We start from the raw sequence: 21,589 nt of genomic DNA on the forward strand, positions 1-21,589 counted from the left end.
CATGTCGGCCTCTGAATGAAGGAATGTTGCAGTCTGTTTTGTTTTAAGCACAACTCTAGTGTATTCAGTTTGTGGCACAGGGCAATAATCTTAATTGAAGTGTGGTGGTTATATTCCTCTTGGCACCACTGAAGCATAAAGGAAAGTAAAATGAAAAAGTATGCGGCCTTCAACTTTTTGAACTAGATATCACTTTACAAAGAGTAACTCAAATCATCATATCAACACAATTTTCCACATTTCTTTCTTTATTATATTGCACAAAGTATCTACGCAATGCAGGAACATCTTTCTGTTCCCTGGAATATCAACTGCTGCAGCACACCCTCCTAGGAGCATCCAGAATGGCTGGTGCTTTTTCTTCAACCAAAAAGTAATCCATTGCAAAATTTTAAGCATTTGTATGTCAATGTCTGAAGGAACAATGCTAAAAGAGCAAGTACATATTTTTTGCAAACACACACAAATATACAGTTTATACAAAGGTGTTCCAAGAAATTGTCAAACAATTGTTTTCTGATAAAAATCCTGTCTTTCTCCTTCTCTGTGTATTTAATGAGCATGAAAACTAATTCCATCCCATATCATAAAGTAACAACTTTAAACTTTGCCTTTTCATTTTTTTTTATACTGGATTGTCCAAGACAGAACACATATAGAGAATAGAGCTTGGAAAAGTTTTTTTGAATGATAACTCCCAGAATCCCACTGGTCAGGCTGACTGGAAGCATCCTGGGACATATAATCCAAGAAAGTAGTATTTCTAAACTTGAGTCAAAACTTCATACAGGAAAACCAAATACTTCAGTGGCATCAGTTTATACAGGCTATGCATATTTCCCATAACAGACCAAAAAAAATCCCAATTCCCATTTGAGCACTGAACTATGCATTAACACTCAACAATAACAGTGCAGCCTGAATGAAAAACACGGCATATATTAGAAGAAAAACCCATCCCACTACCACTCTGGGAAGAGAGCAGTTACAGATTAAGTAATATTGGACTAATTAACATTTAACCTTCACTTCATAAATCTTCTGTGTGGCACGTATGAGATCCTTGAGAACCAAAACAGTTTTTAAAAATGAATGAATGATCCCAACTCGCAGAATCCACCCAAATATTACAGTGACGACATCGTCTTGGCTCTTAGAAAACATTTTAATATAGTTTAAAATCATGATGTTAAAACATGTCCCTATTATGAGACATTAGCCATGTTTAAAAACCATGGAAATTGTGTAAAAAAATAGTTTTTAAGTTATTTGTTTTTAGAAAACCTGTCAACTGCAAAGAGAGTTGATTATATATATACATATACACATACACATAAGGCTGAATTCACCCGAAGTTAAGCATACTTCAATTCCAATTGTTTTCAATGGGTAACTTTTCTTAGCTTCCCCAATGAAATCAATGGGTGTGCACAAATATATATTAAGAATAAGGCTTTTTGAGCTTATTGAGCCTTAGGGTGTATCTACATTGTAGAATTAATGCAGTTTGATGCCACTTTATCTGCCCTGGCTCAATGCTATGGAATTGTGGATGATGTCATTGTACAAGGTCTTTAATAGTGCTGGTGCCTCACTAAACTACAAATCCCACAGTTCCACAGGATTGAGTCCAAGCAGTTAAAATAGCATCAACCTTCCTTAACTCTACAGTGAGGATGCATCCTTATTCTCTATGAAGTGTGTGCATAAGATTACAGCTGCAATTGTTGTACCTTGGGATGGAGGATGCCCATATATTTTAAGTTGCGTCTATATTAATGACCAGGCTGAAAGGAGCAGCAAGTTCTATGATTTGTTTTTGTCCATTACACTGAGCACTTCATCCAAAAGTGAAGGTCCAAGGTCAAGCTGCAAAGAAAGAAGCGGCTCTGCTAGATCCGAAAGGGCATCATCTGGCTTAGGCTGGGACCACTGAGTCTTGGTGAAATCACAGGAGAGATTACTGTGGTCCAAAAATTCCTCTGTTCGCCATTCAGTGTATTGTCCTGAAAGGCTGGATGAATGACTGTCTCTTCCGTTAGAATAATGAGATGGCGGGGCCTTCCGCTCCCATGTGATGTCATCTTTGTACATTTTCCCATTCTCCAAGTGTTTGCTTTTCTCCTGCAACTTTTCTTCCATTACGGGCTCGCAGCTATGCCTGGGGTTTCTTAATGGCCCCAAGGAGTCCTGCTTTGAATTAAATGTCACCGGTGACAACAAGGGCAGAGTGAGGGCTTGAGAACCACCAATGGCAGGAAGGGATATGGCATTTTTGAGTACCGGAGAAGGCGTTTCGGTAAATACAGAGTCAGAGGTGCTGTTTGCCCGCAGAAATTCACTGTGGCCGTCACGTTGGCTGGCCGTTTCTCCCTCGTTCCCAGGTAAGAGCTCGTAATTTCCTTGCAAAAAGGAGATGTCTCCAAATACATCATGCTGTCCTTCCTTCCCGATATGGATAGTGTGGCGAAAATCCCCCAAAGGCGGGCTGATCATATCTGGAGACAAAATGTCCCTCAACTTGAACTTCTTCCCTTTCTTATTGTTGTCGGCTTTTAGGTAGATGGGGGTTTTGGCTGGCATACTTTGGCAGAGTTTGTTGGAACGACACAAAGAATAAGAAAATACTAAAAAAAATAGTCCAGAAGTTTGGGTTGTTCTTCTCTCACAAATTCTTAGGTGTTAGTCACATCAGCACCACCGGCATCACTTACAAATTCAAACCACTGCAGATGCCTTCTGAGAAACACAATTTTTCAAGGTGGCGAGTTTTAATGTGCGTTTTCTCCTTGAAATAAAGCAGCTGACACTGTGCCAAGGCTGTGAGAGTTGCTCACTTGCTTCCAAGATCTCAGAAACCTGCATGACAAATAAAAATGGGTTATTATTAACTGGCTCTTCATGGTTCATTCAATCTCATATTTGCAAAAACAATTAACAGTGTGCTTGACAGTTCCAGCATGGAGATTAGCTCTATGATGTTTCTTCCCTTCATTAAGCAGGATAAAAGGATCCGTCCAACAAGAGCTAACTAACCTTTTCCCTGACTTGGTACATTTTTGAAGCTAGAGCTCCTTAGACACGGTTGCCAAACACAACTCACTTAATAAGCTTCCTATCTTGGTTTCTTGCTTTCCTTAGTGAGTCAGTCATTTTCTATCTCAGTGCCAGGCAAGGCCCACACCTCTTGGACATTCCAGACACAGTGCTAAACATCTGTACCAAAAAGTCCCTCCAACATTTGAAAGCAAAGGTTTATAAACATATCTTTATATCCCTTTGAAACCCGAAGCTGTAATATCTTTGTATGTGCAGTTGTAAAGATCAAAGCTGGAATTGTTTTAACAGATGCCTACAAATTTGGGGGCTTATCTGGGCAATTGGTTCAAACAATGCCCTCACTTGCCCCTCCATCTTGGTTGCATAATTTGGCAAGCCCAGACTGGCTGGCTGAATAGCATGATATTTGGTCCACACTAAATGAACTAGGGTGAGAATTACTTCACTTTAAGATGAAAATAATCAAGCTACTGCCCCTGTTATTTGAATTATTTACTCAGGTGGATTGTGTCTACCATACTGTCCCCATTCTGGTACCTTCCATATGTGCTGGGAGTAAGGATCCATTCCCATTACAGATTTATAGCACTATGATTCCACTTTAACTGCCATGGTTCCATCCTACAGAATCCTAGAATAGGCAGAAATCCTGGAATAGAACAATAATTCCTTCCTATATTCAAATATTAGGATTCCTTAGGATGCTGCCATGGCAGTTAAAGTGGGATCATAATGCTATAATTGTATAGTGTGAAAAGGCACTTAAACTCCCTGGAGACCAAGGGGTGTGGGGTTGTTTTGGCTCATCCTAGGCCTCATCCTTGGGCTTTTATGACCTAAATGGCACCATATCTGGAATTTACTTGAAAGTCACAGTCTCTCACAGCAAGGTGCAGACATATAGGGACACACACATCTCTTCCAAAATATAAATCTTCATTAAATTGCTCACTTCCTCATGGGGTAGCTATCCCTACGGTGGTCCCCAGAGCTGTGTTTTTTGCCTCATTATAGGCCTCATGGTGTATTTTTAAAAATTTGTAGCTAATCCCTTCTATCTATATCGGGCAGAGGCAAACTTTGGTCCTCCGGGTGTTTTGGACATCAGCTCCCACAATACCTAATAGCCTACCAGCTGTTAGGAATTGTGGAAGCTGAAGTCCAAAATACCCGGAGGGCCAAAGTTTGCCCCTGCCTGATCTATACACTACCCTCTTGTGGTTGCATCTGAGTGGTGCATATTTTTTTTTAGGTTTTGGGATTCTTGCCCCCAAACAGAATAGTTTTTTTTAGATCAAAGTCCTTGTTACTTTAGATTGGACAATGAAGGGTATGTGTGCCAAATCTGGTCCAGATCCATCACGGCATGTATGAGTCTTTGTGGATCAAACAAACAAACATACTTTGGAACTCATCACAATGAGATCTTTAAGCCGGAGGACAGTAGGGAAGCCAATGAGCAGTGGGGCAGATCCGTCATGCAGAAGGAAACCAACGTTAAAAACCCCACATCACGCCCTTCCCCATCACACGGGGAAACCCTAGCTGCCCAGCTTTCCCTGCACTGTTTCTGGCTTAGCTAATGAGAACAGGGCTCCGTCCTAGGATGCTTCTAGGAGGGAGCCCGAGCCCCCTGTGATGAGGTTCTTTGACTTTTCTATATAAATAGCAATATCAAGGTTTGTTATTGGGATTTTTTAAAAAACAAGCCATGGATGTCTGAATATAAACATGCAATAAACATGTACATAACATTAAAATACATTTACAAAGAACATCATATGAATGCCCTAAATGGAAGTGGGGAAAGTGAGGTCTTTCTGATGTTGCTAGATTCCATCTTCTATCAGTCTTAGCCAGTATAGTCAGTGGTGAGGGAGGTTGAGAATGGCAGTTCAGCCAGATCAAAAAGGCCACACACTCCCCATTTCTGCTTTGAGGCAATAAAATTGATAGTTATTTTTTCAATGTCAGTTTTTATATAAATGTTTTACTAAGGACTTTGCTGAAAAATGTTCAATAAAGAACACATTTTAAATTGTAATAATATATAAAACATTTAGAATAACTTTACATATGCATTTTATATTAAATTGAAATATATAGGTCATACTAGGTCTGCCTATATATTTTACTTGGACCCAAAGGGGCATAGTAAACTCACTGCGTGTAGGATAAGCCATCTGAAAAAAAGAAACCTAAGCTAGTTGTGACTGCAAAGTCCAAAAGCAAAATTCATCATGCCAGCTTAGTAAAACATTTCATTTAACATTTTAAAAAGTTTGTTAAATATTAAATATATTTCTGTCAACTCAGATTTGTCTTTAGTCTGTCTTTTATAAAACAATAAAAACACAAAAGTCCAAATCTTTGAGCACATGGTCCAAATATCAGGATGATTTTTTAGTTCCTGGATATAGTACTGTACAAATAGAGTTGCCAGACTGAAAACTGGAAAGTGTCTGTACTTTTAAAAAGCAGGCAGAAGATTTTAGCAGATGATGCTTGTCACCCAAGAAGGTAACAAGCAACATCTGCTGAAACTCTCTCTGCCACAAAATCACTGAAAGTATGTAAGATGCCTCACGTTTTCACTCTGGCAATCCTAAAAACACAGGCCACCATCATAAACAAAATACAAGATTTATAGTGTCTTATGAGCCAAAATTTCCTCCTTATTAAAAAAAAAATGATACACAGTAATTGACTAAATGTTGAAAGACATGTTTTTTTTTATTTTGAAATAAATGATTTTGCAGGCATGATGTATGGAGTTTCATTTCTCAAGTAGCAAAGAAGAACTGAGGCAAAAACTTACCTTCTTTATGTTTGCAATCCAGTAGAAAATTCTGCAGCAAAGCACTGTTCCCTGGAAGAGAAGAGAAGAGTTAGTGAAATGTTACCTGAAAACCCTCTCTTTTATGCACTGTTCCTTCACCCATTGGATAATTCGAAATAATTCTATATTAATCCTTGAACAATGGCCCTGAAGACACGTGTACTAGAATTACTGAATTTAATTTGAAGTAAAAGACTTTTTTCTTCTTCAGTATCTTTTTTACTCTATTAATTGAATGTGTTGTTCTGTTGAGTATCATTGTTATTCTACCAAATAAATTTGGTACTCTGTTGATTGGATTATTTAAGAAATACCAATTTATCATTTCATTATTCAAATCTCACTTTAATTGATCCTCCTGATAGTCAAAATTCAACTGATATCATAAATTCTTGTCTTATCTAAAATAATCTGATATGAATCCTAAAGCAAAAACCTTAACAAAAATGGTTTATCAATTGAACTAGATTCAAAAGCTCCCCTAACCCCAAATATCTTTATTCCTGTAAGGTGGAAACTGTTGTAGAGATCATGATTTGATAACTCAGTTCAAATGAATTTATATCAGAAAGGTGCTTAATACAGCTAATCATCCTGGGGAATATATCCCACTTGATTGGCTTAAACCAAATTTGGTATGGTGTGCCACTGATGTTTGTTTGCACTGATCTGATGCATGCATTCCATCCAACTGGGTGATTGCAATTATTATTACAATTTGTAAAAAAAAAAAAAAAGGTAAAATATTGGATTTTGCCAATTACAGACTGATCTGTCTGTTAAGCATTATCAGTGAGTTATACATTCCTCATCTGCCAGAGAATTTATCAACTCTGATGGAGGAGGAAAAAGTTTTGGGAGGAGAAGAAAGCAGGTTTAAGTGAGGGTCTTCTTCAGTTCGCCAGCATGGTTTGAGAACTTGGTCATACACTAAGAAAAACCCAGTGACAAACTTCTTCTGAACCAATCTTGCTAAGAAAACAACTCTTCTTCACTTCGGGGAAAAGCAAACCCCTCTGAACAAATCTTGCCAAAACAGCCCCATCATCATTTTGTTTCAGATTGCTATAATATGGAAACAATTAGAAGGCATGCAACAATAAATGCTTTAGCTGATCAAGTATTAATATTACAATTCTATCTAGTGGAAATATATTCTTCCTCTGCCTGGGTGAGGAAGACTTTATACAACTTTCATAGACCAGACCAGATTATGGCAAAAATTTTGAAGCCATCAGCTGACTGATTCTTATTCTTATGACAGAACCTACCTACTAATAAGATGGAATTGCAAGGGAAATTGGACTAGATTGGGGTGGTTCAGTGGCTGCTATGTGGCTCTCGGTACCCCTGAGACCAATGGGGCCTCCTTAAAAGCCACTCAAGGCACCATTGATTTCGTTTTCCAGGCTGGTGTTGGAATGATTTTTTCCCCCCCAAACCATCCCATATCTCTCAAAAGTGCATAAAAAGACAACACCTTACTTCCCCAATTGCCTGCCTGCCCAACTCCAAAACAGAGGGTTAAAACTAGTTTAAAATACTGACTGGAAACGATATCAAATGACTTAGGGATACTAAAATGTGTTGCATCATACTATCCGGACCAAAAAGGAAAAATGCCCCCTGCCCTGTTTGAAGCTGCACATTTCTGGACTAGATCAATACTTATACATACTGGACTCAAACAAGGCTGTGTTCTTGTCCCAACATTGCTCAACATTTATATTAAGCCTTTGCTTAAAATATTGTCAGATTTTTTTTCATATCCCTAAACTAGCAGGTTAATCTTCTGCCTTTGTTATGTATTGGTCTAGAGCATCTATTAAGAGTTGGAATATTTATTGCAACACCCCCATAGTTGGTGATTAACTATGCTAAAGCCAAAGTTTAATTTTTTACCCAGAACTCATGTAAATATTGCTGGCACATTAATGGACACCCAAGTGAACAAGTTCCCCCCCAAAAAAAATATTTGAGATTTTTTTTATGTTTTCAGTCTCTTAGAAACTTCAGGTATCTTATGCCTTAACAAATGCATGACTGAGTGGCCAGTATGTATGATCTTCAGGCCTTTAAGTGGTAGGATTTTTGCATGAATTGAATTGCTAATTTAGCACAGATCAGTTTGGATAAATTGAAATCAAAGCTTGTGGGTTAATTTGAAATCATCCCATGTGAATCAAATTTAAAGGTTTTTCTCCTTTCGCTTCAGTATCTTTGTTGATTGGAGTGGGATAGAAACAACTAATTTATACCTCAGTTCACTCAATCTTCCAATCTTCCCCTTTAGTCTCATAGCCAAAATGTTTAAAACTGAATGACCAACTATAGGGTATGTTGAGAAAGAAAATATTCACTCAATTCTTTGGTGCGCTTTTGTCTACTTCTGGGGCCCTAACTAGAGATGCTTAATACTTAAAAATACTTAGAAATACTTAAAAGTTTCCAATAAAACAAATGGGTTGATGGAAGAATTCAGTACCAACAATAATGAAACTTTAGACAATCACGATCAAAGATGGACGGAATTGTGGTCAATATTTTACATGTTTAATGTAAGGTAATGAATATCTGCTCTATTGGGTAAATTGCTTTCATCTTCAAGAGACAGCTTTTTACATTTTTCACATTTTCCAACAATCAAACCCAGTAAAAATGGAATTCTACCATGTCCTTTTGTCCTCCAAAAAGAACCTATACTTTCTAGGTATCTATACCCTTTGCAATCTTTACTCTTCTAGTTACGATTTTGATATTTTTCATCAGTTTTTTCTTTGAGATTATATGATAACATTACTGTAAATACAGCATAATGATACTCTTGGACACTTCAGGCACCTGGAGCAGGTAGGAGCTCATGGTGCTGTGGAACTTCTTTCAATTTTGTTGCATGGGCTACCTTGGAAACTGCAACCATAAGCTAATCTTCGAGAATATATTCATGGTGCAAACTGCCATCTCCTGGGAAAGTAGGCCAAATAGTAACAAGTCACAATTATGGAATTATCAGACCATTTACAGCACGCATGGGCAAACTGGCCCTCCAGGTGTTTTGGACTTCAACTAGCAGGTGTTAAGAATTGTGGGAGCTGAAGTCCAAAACACCTGGAGGACCAAAGTTTGCCCATGTCTGATTTACAGGTTACAATAGATTTCATGGGACTGTATATAGCAGTTGGTAGCACATGCTATAAGCAGAACACAGAAATATCAGTCTGGGCTTAGCCTTGAACCTTAGTGCAGTGGTTCTCAACCTGTGGGTCCCTAGGTGTTTTGGCTTACAACTCCCAGAAATCCCAACCAGTTTACCAGCTGTTAGGATTTCTGGGAGTTGAAGGCCAAAACATCTGGGGGGCCACAGGTTGAGAACCACTGTCTTGGTGGCTGAAGAGCTGTCCCTGACAATAAACAGAGCAGGACAGACGTTTGATGTAAGGCAATGAATATCTGCTCTATTGGGTAAATTGCCTTCATCATCAAGAGACAGCTTCTTACATTTCTCACATTTTCTAATGATCAAACCCAGTAAAAATGGAATTCTACCATTTCCTTTTGACCCCCCAAAAGAACCTATACTTTCTAGATATCTATTTCCTTTTCTAAGGAAGGATGTAATCTTTACTCTTCCAGTATCAGGCAACAGATCTTAGGAACCAAAAAAGTGCAGTAATTTTGAGTAGAGTATTTTGATTTTTTTAATTGTTGTATTTTTTTACTACTAAATGGGGAGAGATGCTTCTGGGATTTTCTGCCAAAAATGCCAAAATAACTTAGATGGATTTGTATGGTAAGCAAGTTGGCGTGGGGGAATGGAGCCTTTAGCAAACCTGTCTCAGGTTGCAAAGTATTTTGGTTTAGTCCTGGATGGCTCTAAATATAGAAGGAACAATACCAGTTCCCCTTCATACTTCTGTTATTCTATCTATTGGATTTATTACCTTGATTAATTTATTGCCGTAATGGCCAATTCACACCTTGGTTCAATTTAACTGACACCCCGATTTGTTATCTTATCTGAAATGATTTAACGTGAGTCCTAAAACAATAGCCCTGAAGACATGTGCACAAGTCATCCCATTTAAAGTGTTTCAAAAGCCCTGTCTCCTCCATGTAAATGTCTTTGCTACTCTGTGGATTGATCATTGCAAGAATAACGAAATGACTCATTCAACTGATAACACAAATAGTTTGCTGTTTGAAACCATTCCAAGTCAAAATCCCCAGGACACATAGTCACTTAATTTAACATAATTTCAAAGACCTTCCTTCTCCCCTGAACATCTTTGTTACTCCATGGACTGGATTTTTAGAGAAGTGACCAATTCATACCTCAGTTCAATACAACCAGTATCACACAAGGTCTATTCTTTGGTTCAAAGTGTCTTATGTAATCAGTGTTAATGTTAATGTTCTATTCTTCTTCATGCAATACAGTGTGTTTCAAAATGACGGACTTAATGTTTCAAGGCAATATACCCATCAAATCGGGCCATGTGAGATATTTTAAAACTTAGTGAATGGAATTCAATGTTGAAAGGGTTATTTGTTTTTGTTTTGTTTCACTTGGACACGTTTTGTTTTACTGGGGACAAGAGCCGAGTTCCAAGGAGAACTTAAGTTTCATTCATTTATCCAAGTTCAAATCCCGTTTTAAGTCTGGAAATATGGCTTTGTGGTAGCTATTGGACCAAAAGAAATATTTCTTCCACAACAAAATCCACTATAAATATTTGCATAATAGTTACTGGCAACCTATTTACCAAGCTAGACAGGAGGCTAAGACTGTAGGAGTTATGTTTACTTTAGTTTGGATGTAATTTCCCAGAACCCTCATGTGGCAATGACCAATGACAGGATGCCAGTGTACATGAAATGAGTCTTTGTGCTATTCTAAAACCACACCTGACAGTCTACACATTGGATTACAATTTCCAGAATCCCCTCACCATTTTTACCCATAACCTGGCCAAAAATACTAAGAGAAGAAATAAAAATCTACTATATCTGGGATGCTGTTTATGTATGTAGCACTGGAGAAGCTTAACAGTTATTTCGCACATACGCACACCTTTGTACAGTATTAACAACAAAATGTATGTGCTGCCTCCCTTGAAAAGCATTATCTTTGGGCTGATTGTGATTCTTTTTGTAGGGTCTGATCTGTAATAATAGACGTCATCATCATAGGTGATCACTCGCAGTCGAGTATGATTGTCTTCCGAGGGTAGATCCTTGGCGGTAGGTCCGTAACTGACTATAGAGACCTATTTTGGATCCACATGATCTTTCACAATGAGGACATAGATTTCCAGATTCCATATGATCCATGACAATCACTTGATGGATGCATGTATGACCCTGTCTTAAGTCCAAGACATTAGAAGCAACCATTACAACATGGGACAGTGTTAAATATATTTTCCTAGCTAATAAGGACACCACTGAGTGTGTAGGTTTTTTTCTGAAGAAAACGCACAGCAAGAAACACAGCACATAGGGATTATTCTCCTTATGCACTGTCTATTGTTACCCCTTTAAACTAGAGAGAAACACACACACACAAGTTTTGCTTTAACGTGGAATGTGGTACTTCTCTGCATGCAATGATATATGGTCCTGTACATGAGACAAATTTACAGAAGCTGTATAGACTACATAGCACACAGAAAGAAATGTCATATAAAAATCCCAAACAATATGCATTTTTAATTGATTGCCATATTTCATTATAGCCAAGTCAACTCAAACACTTACTTTCCTGTCCAACTGGATTTGTTGGATTTATTAAAGTTTTTATTAAAGTTTTCCTGTATGTAGTGGGCTAATTCCAATTGTTAATCATAATGAGAGTAGTCTCATTGACTAGATGGGAATTTGGTAAATGGACACTGATGTTATGGTTGGCTGAATGGGTCTACTCCTGTTTGGACTAGAATTGGATTTCCACCAGAAAACGTGCACACTGGGGATCAAGTAATTCATCTCCCTTTTTTCACAAGGCATAGCTCTTTAAGCATTTTAAGCAAAGGCTGTTGCAAATGCATTTTGAGATAATGCAAGCTCATCAGGACTCTACTTGTACTGTCTTGCATATTTCAAAAGGCTTTTGTGGTAAAACAAGTATTTTCTGAACACGCAGGTTGAGAACAGCTTTTTGAAGAATCACTATATGGACTTTGAATGAAGGACTTTTAAAGCCCATTGTTATCCTTATTATGTATCTTATAGGGCAGGTCAAAGTACTCTCTCAATTAATTTACTTTAATTATTTGATTTATTATTTACTTCAATTATAACTGATAACATAAAATATATTCCATGTGTTCCTTAAGTGGTCCTCTTGACTTTGAAAATACAAAAAACCTGCCCAAAAAAACTAAATCTATCAAAATTTAAAAACATTAACCCCAGTGCTTAGAAAAATTGTTTGCACCAGAACATCAATCCAACTGAATTGAGAAGTGTTGTCATTGTTATGATATGCTATCAAATAATCTTGAATGAAAGATTTCCAGCAGACCCTATTATTAGAAGAGTAGTTTAGGTCTTGCAAACCAAGAGAGTTGTGGTTTCCTTGACTGAGTTGATCCACCTGTAATGTTATCTTTCTCTTTTCCTACTGCCTTCCAATTTACCCCAAATTATTGTCTTTCCCCCAATGAGTCATGTTGTCTCATTTTTAGTAACTTTGGCTTCCAGAAAGAGTTCAGACTTGCTTTGCCCTTTGACCTGTTCATTTATCTTTTTGACAGTCTACAGTATCCATAAAACTCTCTAGCATCACATTTCAAATGAGTTGATCTTTCCCTGTCATATTTCTTCGCCAACCAGCTTTTACACCCCTACACAGAAATCTAAAACACTATGGTATGGCATTCAATTATATCTCTGTACATTTGAGGATCTTGTCTAGTGCCTTTTCAAGTCTTAGTCTTCTTCCAAATCTTAGTTTTCTTAAATAACTGGTATAGTTCAAATCAGAGATTTTTTATCATGTCAGAAGCAACTTGGGAACATACTGCAAGTTGCTTCTGGTGTAAGAGAATTGGCCGTCTACAGAGATGTTGCCCAGGGGACATCCAGAAGTGTTACCATCCTGCTGGGAGGTTTTTCTCATGTCCCCGCAAGGTAGAGCTGTCAGAGGAAAGCTCACCCCATCTCGCAGATTCGAACCGCTAGCCTTCAGCTCACCAACCCAACCTTCAGATCACAAGTTCATCAGAGCTGGCAAGAAGTGAATTAGGCTAGAAGACCCAAAATCTCCCAGCCAACAATGCCAGTTGTTTAGCTATTGATCACCATCAAATTTCACTATCCTCAAATGATGTTCAAAGCAAAAGAATAATTTAGTTTTCTGCTGTGGCATTTTCTTATCAGGATGTCAAAGGCAAGTTGTTAGGTGATAGGGACATTTTGCAGTCCTACACATACATAGCTTTCACCTTTGGGTACAGTGAGTGGCATGCCAAGAACTGCTTCAACCTAGAAGCCTCCTTTAGATTTAAACTTCTGGGGGCATCCATGATATTCTTCCTATGGATTGTCAGCAATGTAAAACTGTACATGATTTTAGATACAAAGAAAAAGCTCCAGAAATGTTTTAGTGTAATAGAAAGTTGCCATCGCATTCAAGAAAATGGAAGGCCAGTAATATTAAAACAAAAAATTAATAATCCAAGCATATGTTATTATTGTTCTCTGTGGGTTAACATGGGGACCTCTGGCTTCTTTTCTAAAGCATCAGTCTCAGTAATAGTCATGTTAACAGTCAATAGGACTATTCTTGAAATAATCTGAGTTGCACTGTGCCTTCTGTTCTATTTGAACATAAGGCATTCTCAGCAGCTGCAAGTCACTTGCTTGGAATAAAGGCTGTGTATTCATAAAGAAACTGAAATAATAAAAATATCAGTCCACTTATTACAAGCTTTAGTCACACGTTCTTATGGGCATCAGAGGAAAGCAAGAGAAGATGGGCAAATATAAAGGCTGCACTGATAATCCACACGTGGATCTTGATCACATTTACTTAGAAGCAAACTCTAATAATTTCATTTGAACATATCTTCAAATACTGTAGATCTGCTCAGAAAACCTTGCAAATGAATACAGAGAGTAACTATCCTGCAAAAACAGTTTAGCCTTGCAGATCATAGAACCTTCTTTGTTTTTGTGGTGTAGTCACTGGGGAAAAAATAATTTCTGTTCTACATTTGCACAAGTTTCCCTTTGAAACCAACTGCCTGGGAATATTAGTTGTGTTATTTTTGAGGATGACCAAGTGAAGGGTTATTTACAAGCTCGGCTTTATAGCTGTGACAAGTTAATAAGTAAGTACACTTTTAAGGATATATAACTATTTCAATAAAACAAATCTTTGGAATAGAAAAAGAAAAAAGGACTGGGTTAGACATTCATTAAATTTTGGAACACTTTTCTAAACTTTAAGTGGGGTTTGAATTAGAAGTAGTGGTCTGTTCAACAGAACCATGTGTTAAAACAGATTCTGTTTCATTTGGCTTGCCTGGCACCAATTCTTTGCAGCATTTCTATGCCAGCTAAGTTTTTTTTAGGTAAAGGTTTTCCCCTGACGTTAAGTCCAGTCGTGACCGACTCTGGGGGTTGGTGCTCATCTCTATTTCTAAGCCAAAGAGCCAGCGTTGTCTGTAGACACCTCCAAGGTCATGTGGCCAGCATGACTGCATGGAGCGCCGTTACCTTCCCGCCGGGGCGGTACCTATTTATCTACTCACCTTTGCATGTTTTTGAACTGCTAGGTTGGCAGGAGCTGGGGCTAATAGCGTTCACTCATTCCGCTCCCAGAATTTGAACCTGGGACCTTTCGGTCTGCAAGTTCAGCAGCTCAGCGCTTTAACACACTGCGCCACCACCAGGCCCCAAAGTTTTTTTATTTGCCTAAATTTCTTATCTGTAAGATAACAATGGGTTTAGTTTTATCCATTTTACTGGATTTTATTGGTGGTTTTGCCATGTAACTTTCTGATTGTTCATTCTGTTAAATCAGCCTGCAAGTTTAATGAAAAAACGTGTGGTTTTTGTAAGAATCGGTGCATACTTCTGAATTCTATATACATATTATTGTATATGTATGTATATATAAGTGGCCTCCCCAAGCCTGGTACCTTCCAGCCATGCTGGCTAGAGTTGATGGGGTTGCTGTGCAATCCTTCTGGAGCAGGCGTGGGCAAACTGCGGCCCTCCAGGTGTTTTGGACTTCAACTCCCGCAATTCCTAACAGCTGGTAGGCTGTTCGGAATTGTGAGAATTTAAGTCCATACACCTGGAGGGCCGCAGTTTGCCCATGCCTGTTCTGGAGGGATATGTAAAACGGAGGAAGTCTGGTTCCCAGAATGCTTCCTTACACGAGTGTAAAATAATCCTTCTCCTGCTTTACATCCTTAAAGAGATTGCATCAGGATCCAGAACAATGACATGTGTTTTCCCTTTGAGGCATGTGTGAGTTAATCTCTCTTTTTTACTGTGGTCAGACGAACTTGTAACAAGAGCTGAGATGATATGAGTATGTTTCAAGAGGGTGTGATTCCATACATTCCTGAAGTGTTCACAGGAACTGGGAAGGAAAAACTCTAGCAAACCAGGAAAGCTATTTCGAGTGGAACACTGTTCTCATCGTTGTTTGGGCTGGAGATACTATTTTTCTAGGGATTATGTAGGTAGAAGAAATTAGACACTCTATCAGTTACCAATGGGCTACTAATGCCTATGATATATCTACAGTAGAGTCTCGCTTATCTAACATAAACGGGCCGGCAGAACATTGGATAAGCGAAAATGTTGGATAATAAGGAGGGATTAAGGAAATGTCAAATAATGTTATGATTTTACAAATTAAGCACCAAAACATCATGTTTTACAACAAATCAACAGAAAAAGCAGTCCAATACACGATAACGTTATGTAATAATTACTGTATTTACAAATTTAGCACCAAAATATTGCAATGTATTGAAAACATTGACTACAAAAACATTGACTACTAAAAGGCAGACTGCGCTGGATAATACAGAACGTTTGATAAGCGAAGATTGGATAAGCGAGACTCTACTGTATACACATAATAAAAGTGAAAATCTGTATGTGTGTATGTGTCTGGCTTGTCCATTTGCAGAGACACACTCCCGCCTCCACAAACAGCTAGAACTCCCAGTGCTGAGGAGCTATCAAATGCGTTCCCTTCCAATGTCACAGAACATGACAAACAGAACATACTGGAGGGATCTGGGGGGAACTAGCCTTGACAACTGGGAGTTTTAGGTACTGGGATGTATGTTTCACCTTCAATCAAAGAGCACTCTGATCCCCACCAACGATGGATCTGGACCAAACTTGGCACACAGACGCAACATGGCCAACTGTGAAGACTGGCAGGGTTTGAGGGTGACTGCCCTGGGAATTGAAGTTCATCCTTATCCAGAGAGCACTGAACCCATCCAACCATGAATCTGGACCAAACTTAAGTGATACAGTGTTCCCTCACTACTTCGAGGTTCACTTTTTGCAGATTCGCTGTTTTGCGGTTTTTCAATAAACTCTAAAAGACTATTATAAATCATAAAAAATTACAATTTACAGCCTAAGGAAGGGAGGAAGGAGAAGCCAAAGGGAGAGAAAAGGAGCCCAAGCGGCAATGGGAGGAGAAGGAGGCGATTTATCAACACACAATTGGTTGATAAAGACTTAAAATAGTGTATAACTACTAAAATAATGTATAAATATTAAAATAAATATAGTGTCCCTACTTCGCGGATTTTCACTTATTGCAGGTGGTCCTGGAACCTAACCCCAGCAATAAGTGAGGGAACACTGTATTACTAAACATCCCAAAACAAAAAATGCCTTCTTCTAATAACCCGGGCACTGTCAGGTCCCCAAGATAGTTTTAAATATAACCCAATCATATATCAAAATATATACCCAACTGTGCCGTCCGCCAGACAATAAAAAAACTATAAAGCTGAAACGTGCCGTCCTTTATCCGGGCGAACTGCAAATCCCTATAAGCTGTCCTAAAAATATTGAACGACTGAGTCTGGAAAACTTCAAAAAAAGGATGTTTATTCATACAAGGTTGTAAACCTGGCACAGATCTTAAAGTTACAGAAAATGAAACAAATTTCTATAGGTTTTAGTTACAGAATTATCCCTGGTTCCAGAAGGCAAAGGTGATTATAAAACCACTATACCCTAATCACGCTGTCTATATTAGAAGGAGAAACTCTTTCCTTCCCTATCTTTACAGCAAAGATTAGTTCTAGAAGCGACGGAATAACCCTGTTCCTCTAACTAGATTTCCTATTCCAGATCAGTATAATTCAATACTTATCTAATTTGGATAGGCTTAGATTGGCCTGGTTTTGAGGATGATTTGTCCCAGTTAGCTTGCACAGCTGCAGCACATTGGAAGACTATAGCCAAAATGAGGCTCCAAAATGGAGACTAGACCCTGGTAAAAAAAGGGCGGTCCTAAGATGTTGTACTCTTTGACCAATCATTGCAAAGAAAACTGCAGCCAGCTCTTGCAGACTCCAAGCCACTTTTCCTGGGCTTTTGCAGCCAGAGGCTGAAACAAAATGTAAGGCAAACCATCGTCCTGGGGGACGGAACACTCCCCGCTTAAATTCCCAGGATGTGGGAATTTACCACTCAAAAACATACAAACACCTTTGTATACACAACAATAAAACAGTATAAAACTTACACACTTTGGACAAGCAACACGAGATTGCTGGTTGGTCTGTCTAGGACAGACGTTTTGTCCTTACTATGGGTCTTTATCTGAACTTTCCTAACCTTACCGTCAGGGCAAGGAAAGGTCTTTAGTATAATGCCCATAGGCCAGGCATGGCGGGGCAAGTCTTTGTCCTTTAGCAACACAAGGTTTCCCACCTTGACATTGTCCTTTGGGGTTTGCTAGAGTCTTCTGGTTTGAAGCTGGCTTAAGTATTCGGCCTTCCACCTCTTCCAGAAGTGGTTGGCTAAGGTCTGCACATGCAAAATTGGTGCCACAGTCCGACCAAATTGACTTAATTGGCCCTCTGAGGGCTATGAACCTTTTCAAGGCATTTACGAATGATGAAGTGTCCATTCCCTCTACATCCTCAATATAGACAGTTCGTTTTGACAAACAAGTAAACAAAACCGCCCATCTTTTATTATTTACAACACCACCCCTGGTTTTTCTGGTAACAATTTCCCAAGGACCAAACACATTGATTCCCACATGGGAAAAGGGTGCGTCTGTCAAAGTCCTATCCTGAGGTAGTTCTGCTATTAACCGATTTTGACAGTTTCGCCTAAGGCACCTGCATTTAACACATTTGAAAATACAACTGTTGACCAACCTTTTGGCATTAACTACCCACAGACCTTCGTTTCTAAGGGCTGCCTCAGTTAGAGTTCTACCCTGATGATGGATTCTTTTCTTTAGGGACCAGAGTCTTTTCCCTGCCATGTGTCTATTGTTTGGCGAAGTGGGCTTATCTGACTTAAAGGGCAAAGGAGCTACCCAATTTCCCTCTGCACTTCGTGAGACTTGAGCATTCATAATGTCCAAAAACCTTTGCTCATCTTTCGAGAGCGCTATGGCTTCGTCTCTCTCAGAGACTTTGAAGGTGGAGGAATACTCTGGAGTTATTCCTTGGCAGTAGACTGAGATGTGACTTAGGCAACTGCGCACAAGTGTAGGACGTCCACCTTTAAGCACCTGTGCTTGATTGGAGTCCAACGACGATGGTGGGTGCATCTTGTTTATGCACACTGGGCCTATGACTGTCCAGCCTAATGGCAATTGTTGTGCGATAGGTGCACCTGGAGGTCCTTTAACTTGATCGTTCACACAAAACAAGCTCGGGCAGTCCGAACCAAGCAAAAGGGCAATGTCCACATCTGGCTGAAATGCTGGTATAGCATTCTTCAATCGTCGCAAATGTGGATGAGCCTCCACAACTTCTCTAGTTACAATTTGCTTTTTGTTCCGAGGGATGGAGGAACACTCAATCAGATCTGGCAGCTTGAACTGTCTCTTCTGGTCGCAAGAGGAGACAACAAAGCCAGATGCTATGCGACCCTGCAACTTCTTTTTTCCTGCACATGTAGTCATGGTGTAGTCGACCATCTTGGTTTTAAGGTCAAACATGCGGAAGAACTCTGGAGTAGCCAGGGAGGCGTCGCTCTGTGAATCCAGGGCCACATAGAGTCTCTTTCTAAGCCAAGGGCTCTTGGCTGGATATACATCCGCTAGGCAGATAGGATGACAAACTCTTAACTGTTGCGAGTCAGAACACAGCTCTGTACAGGCGACTGCTGAAACTTCCACCTGCATCTCTGGTGCGGCTGGCTTGTCGGTATCTTCGACTGCTGACTTTTCTTTTGGTGAAGCGTTCTCTTTGGGGTGGGAGATAATATTGGAGTTGTGCATTGCGGTGCAATGCTTGAGGCTGTTGCATTTCTCACACTTGACGATTTCTTTGCAGTTGGATGCAAAGTGCGGAGTTGCTCCACAGCATCTAAAGCAGATTCCCTGCTTTTGAATTAGCTGTTGCCTTTCTTTGTATGTCTTCCTGCTAAACTACCTGCAGTTGGCCAAGCTGTGAGGCTTTTGGTGAATAGGGCAAAGCAACTCTTTTACCTCTGACCTGGGTTCGTCAGTCTTGTGTTGAGTTTCGACTGCCTTTACGCTGACAGGTCTATTGGCCTCTCTAGGTGGTTTCTTGTCCACTTCAGGTGCCTTCCCTGGATGGGTCCCCTGATATAAGGTGGGCAGGCCCGTCTGTGGATCATTCCTTTCCCTGGCCGCTCTGGTGATGAACTGGACCAGATGGGAAAACGGTGGGTACGCCTGAGAATGGGCCTCCTTGTAGTTAAAAACCTGTTTTCCCCAGTCTTCCTGCAGGGCGAAGGGAAGTTTGCCCAGAATCTGCCGCTGGGACAGATGCTGATCGAGGCACTGCAGTCCAGGCAACTCTGGATTCTCCTTGGCCGACTCTAACTCTGCAAGAAGATCACTGAGGTCCCACAGGAGCTTGCAGTCCTTGAGCTTTAAGGTTGGGAACCTTTGCAGCTTGTCCATTAGAGATGCTTCAATCTCCGTGCTAGCTCCATACCGCTGATGTAATCTGTCCCAAGCCTTTTCCAAGGCTTTGTCGGGGTCAGCTACATGGGCTGAATATATTCTCTTAACTTGAGAAGATGATGCTGGACCCAACCAGGCGCCTAGCAGGGTCAGCTCTTCTTCAGGCAACAACTTTAAGTCTCTAATTGCCCTCTTGAAGGTAACCTTCCAGAGAAGGAACTCTTCAGGCTTGTCTGAAAACTTTTCGACTCCCTTGTCCTTGAGGTCTCTTTTGGGACTTCTAAGGATCAAGACGAGTTGGGATTCTGGTGTTGACGGTGTCTTATGTGGCGTTGGCTGCTGCAGGGAGAAATCCCGTGCTCCTGGTGTCGACCTTTGACCCTTTGGAGGGAAGGCATCGTCTGTAGACGGACAGATGGTTCCTTTTGGACTTGCTTGTAGGGCCCAATTGGTGATAGGCTTTGATGGTTTGGCTGACTGCTCGGGAATCTTAGTAGGAGGCACAGGCAAACTGAGCAAAGAGGAGCTCCCCGCTATGACGCTTTGAACTTCCGGCAGCCCGAAGGCAACTTTAGGGCCCTGTTCTGACCGAACGGAGAAGTCTTCATGTTCCTCGTCAGAAAGCTGGCTGTTTAAGCTATTAAGATGCACAAGCACCTTGGAAGAAGGGTCCTGCTTCGGCAACTGACTTACATTTTCTTCTGTGAGTTGCCCACTTAGGACCTTGGCCAAAGTCTCAGCCTTTACCTTTTTGGCAGTAGCATCCATCCTTATTCTAAGCATTTCTATTTCACATTGCCTTTGGGCCTGTTCTATTTGGAGTCGCTGTTCCTCCTCTTTAAGGTGGAAAGTGTGGTCAGCTGCTTTTGCATCAGCTTCCGCCTCCGCAACCTTGCTCTGTAGCTCCAGACGTGCAGCCTCCTTAATGTGCAAGGCAGCTAGGGAAGAGATGGCACTCCCAGCAGCAGAAGACTTGCTAGAGTGGCTGTGTTTAGACGATGCACGCTCCCTTAGTTTAGATACCTGGCTAGAGCGGTTGGACTTAAGACTAAGTGCCACAGCAGGTGATTTTAAAAGATTGGTCTCATGGCTGTATAAGGAAGCTAGGATTGCCCTCACCCTATTTTCTTTCTCATTAGTGTCAGCTAAAACACTCACTATTTCTAACTCTGAATCCTTGGCGTTAATGCGCTCGAGGACCTGGACTATCTTAGACACCAAACCCCTCCAAAGACCGAAGGTCTCTTCAAGGTCTGTCTGTAATATGGATGGCACCCTTGTAATACCCAAGCTCTCTATTCCGCCCATTAATGTTACAATGCGCTTCCATGCCGAACCTAACCTCACATGGAGGAGCTCCTTTTCATCTATTAGATGGGCTAGCATCTTGGCTGAAGGGTGCTTTATCCTTTGGGGCCTTTCATTCCTAATTTCAGCCTCATAAGGAGATATACCATTTGTATCATCTTGAAATTGCATAGACATTATATATTCTTAGTAGCAAGTAAATTTACAATAAAGGCAAATGCAATATACCTGCAAGTAAATTTACAATAAAAGCAAATGGAATATAT

The 21,589-nt window shown here is 40.0% G+C and overlaps 1 protein-coding gene across 1 annotated transcript in view; it reads right to left on the reverse strand.

Annotated features, from left to right (window-relative positions):
- Positions 1–230: 230 nt before the first annotated feature.
- Positions 231–21,589, reverse strand: part of cdc42ep3 (CDC42 effector protein 3) — a 47,646-nt gene continuing 26,287 nt past the window's right edge. The window contains exons 2-3 of the mRNA XM_003215926.4: positions 5,879–5,929; positions 231–2,859 (exon numbers count right to left, since the gene is read on the reverse strand). Coding sequence (XP_003215974.2) covers positions 1,807–2,583 — 777 coding nt within the window. The 5' untranslated portion in view covers positions 2,584–2,859; positions 5,879–5,929 and the 3' untranslated portion in view covers positions 231–1,806. The remainder of the gene's footprint in view (positions 2,860–5,878; positions 5,930–21,589) is intronic.

Source organism: Anolis carolinensis, chromosome 1 (genome assembly GCF_035594765.1).
Source record: "Anolis carolinensis isolate JA03-04 chromosome 1, rAnoCar3.1.pri, whole genome shotgun sequence".
NCBI lineage: Eukaryota > Metazoa > Chordata > Lepidosauria > Squamata > Dactyloidae > Anolis > Anolis carolinensis.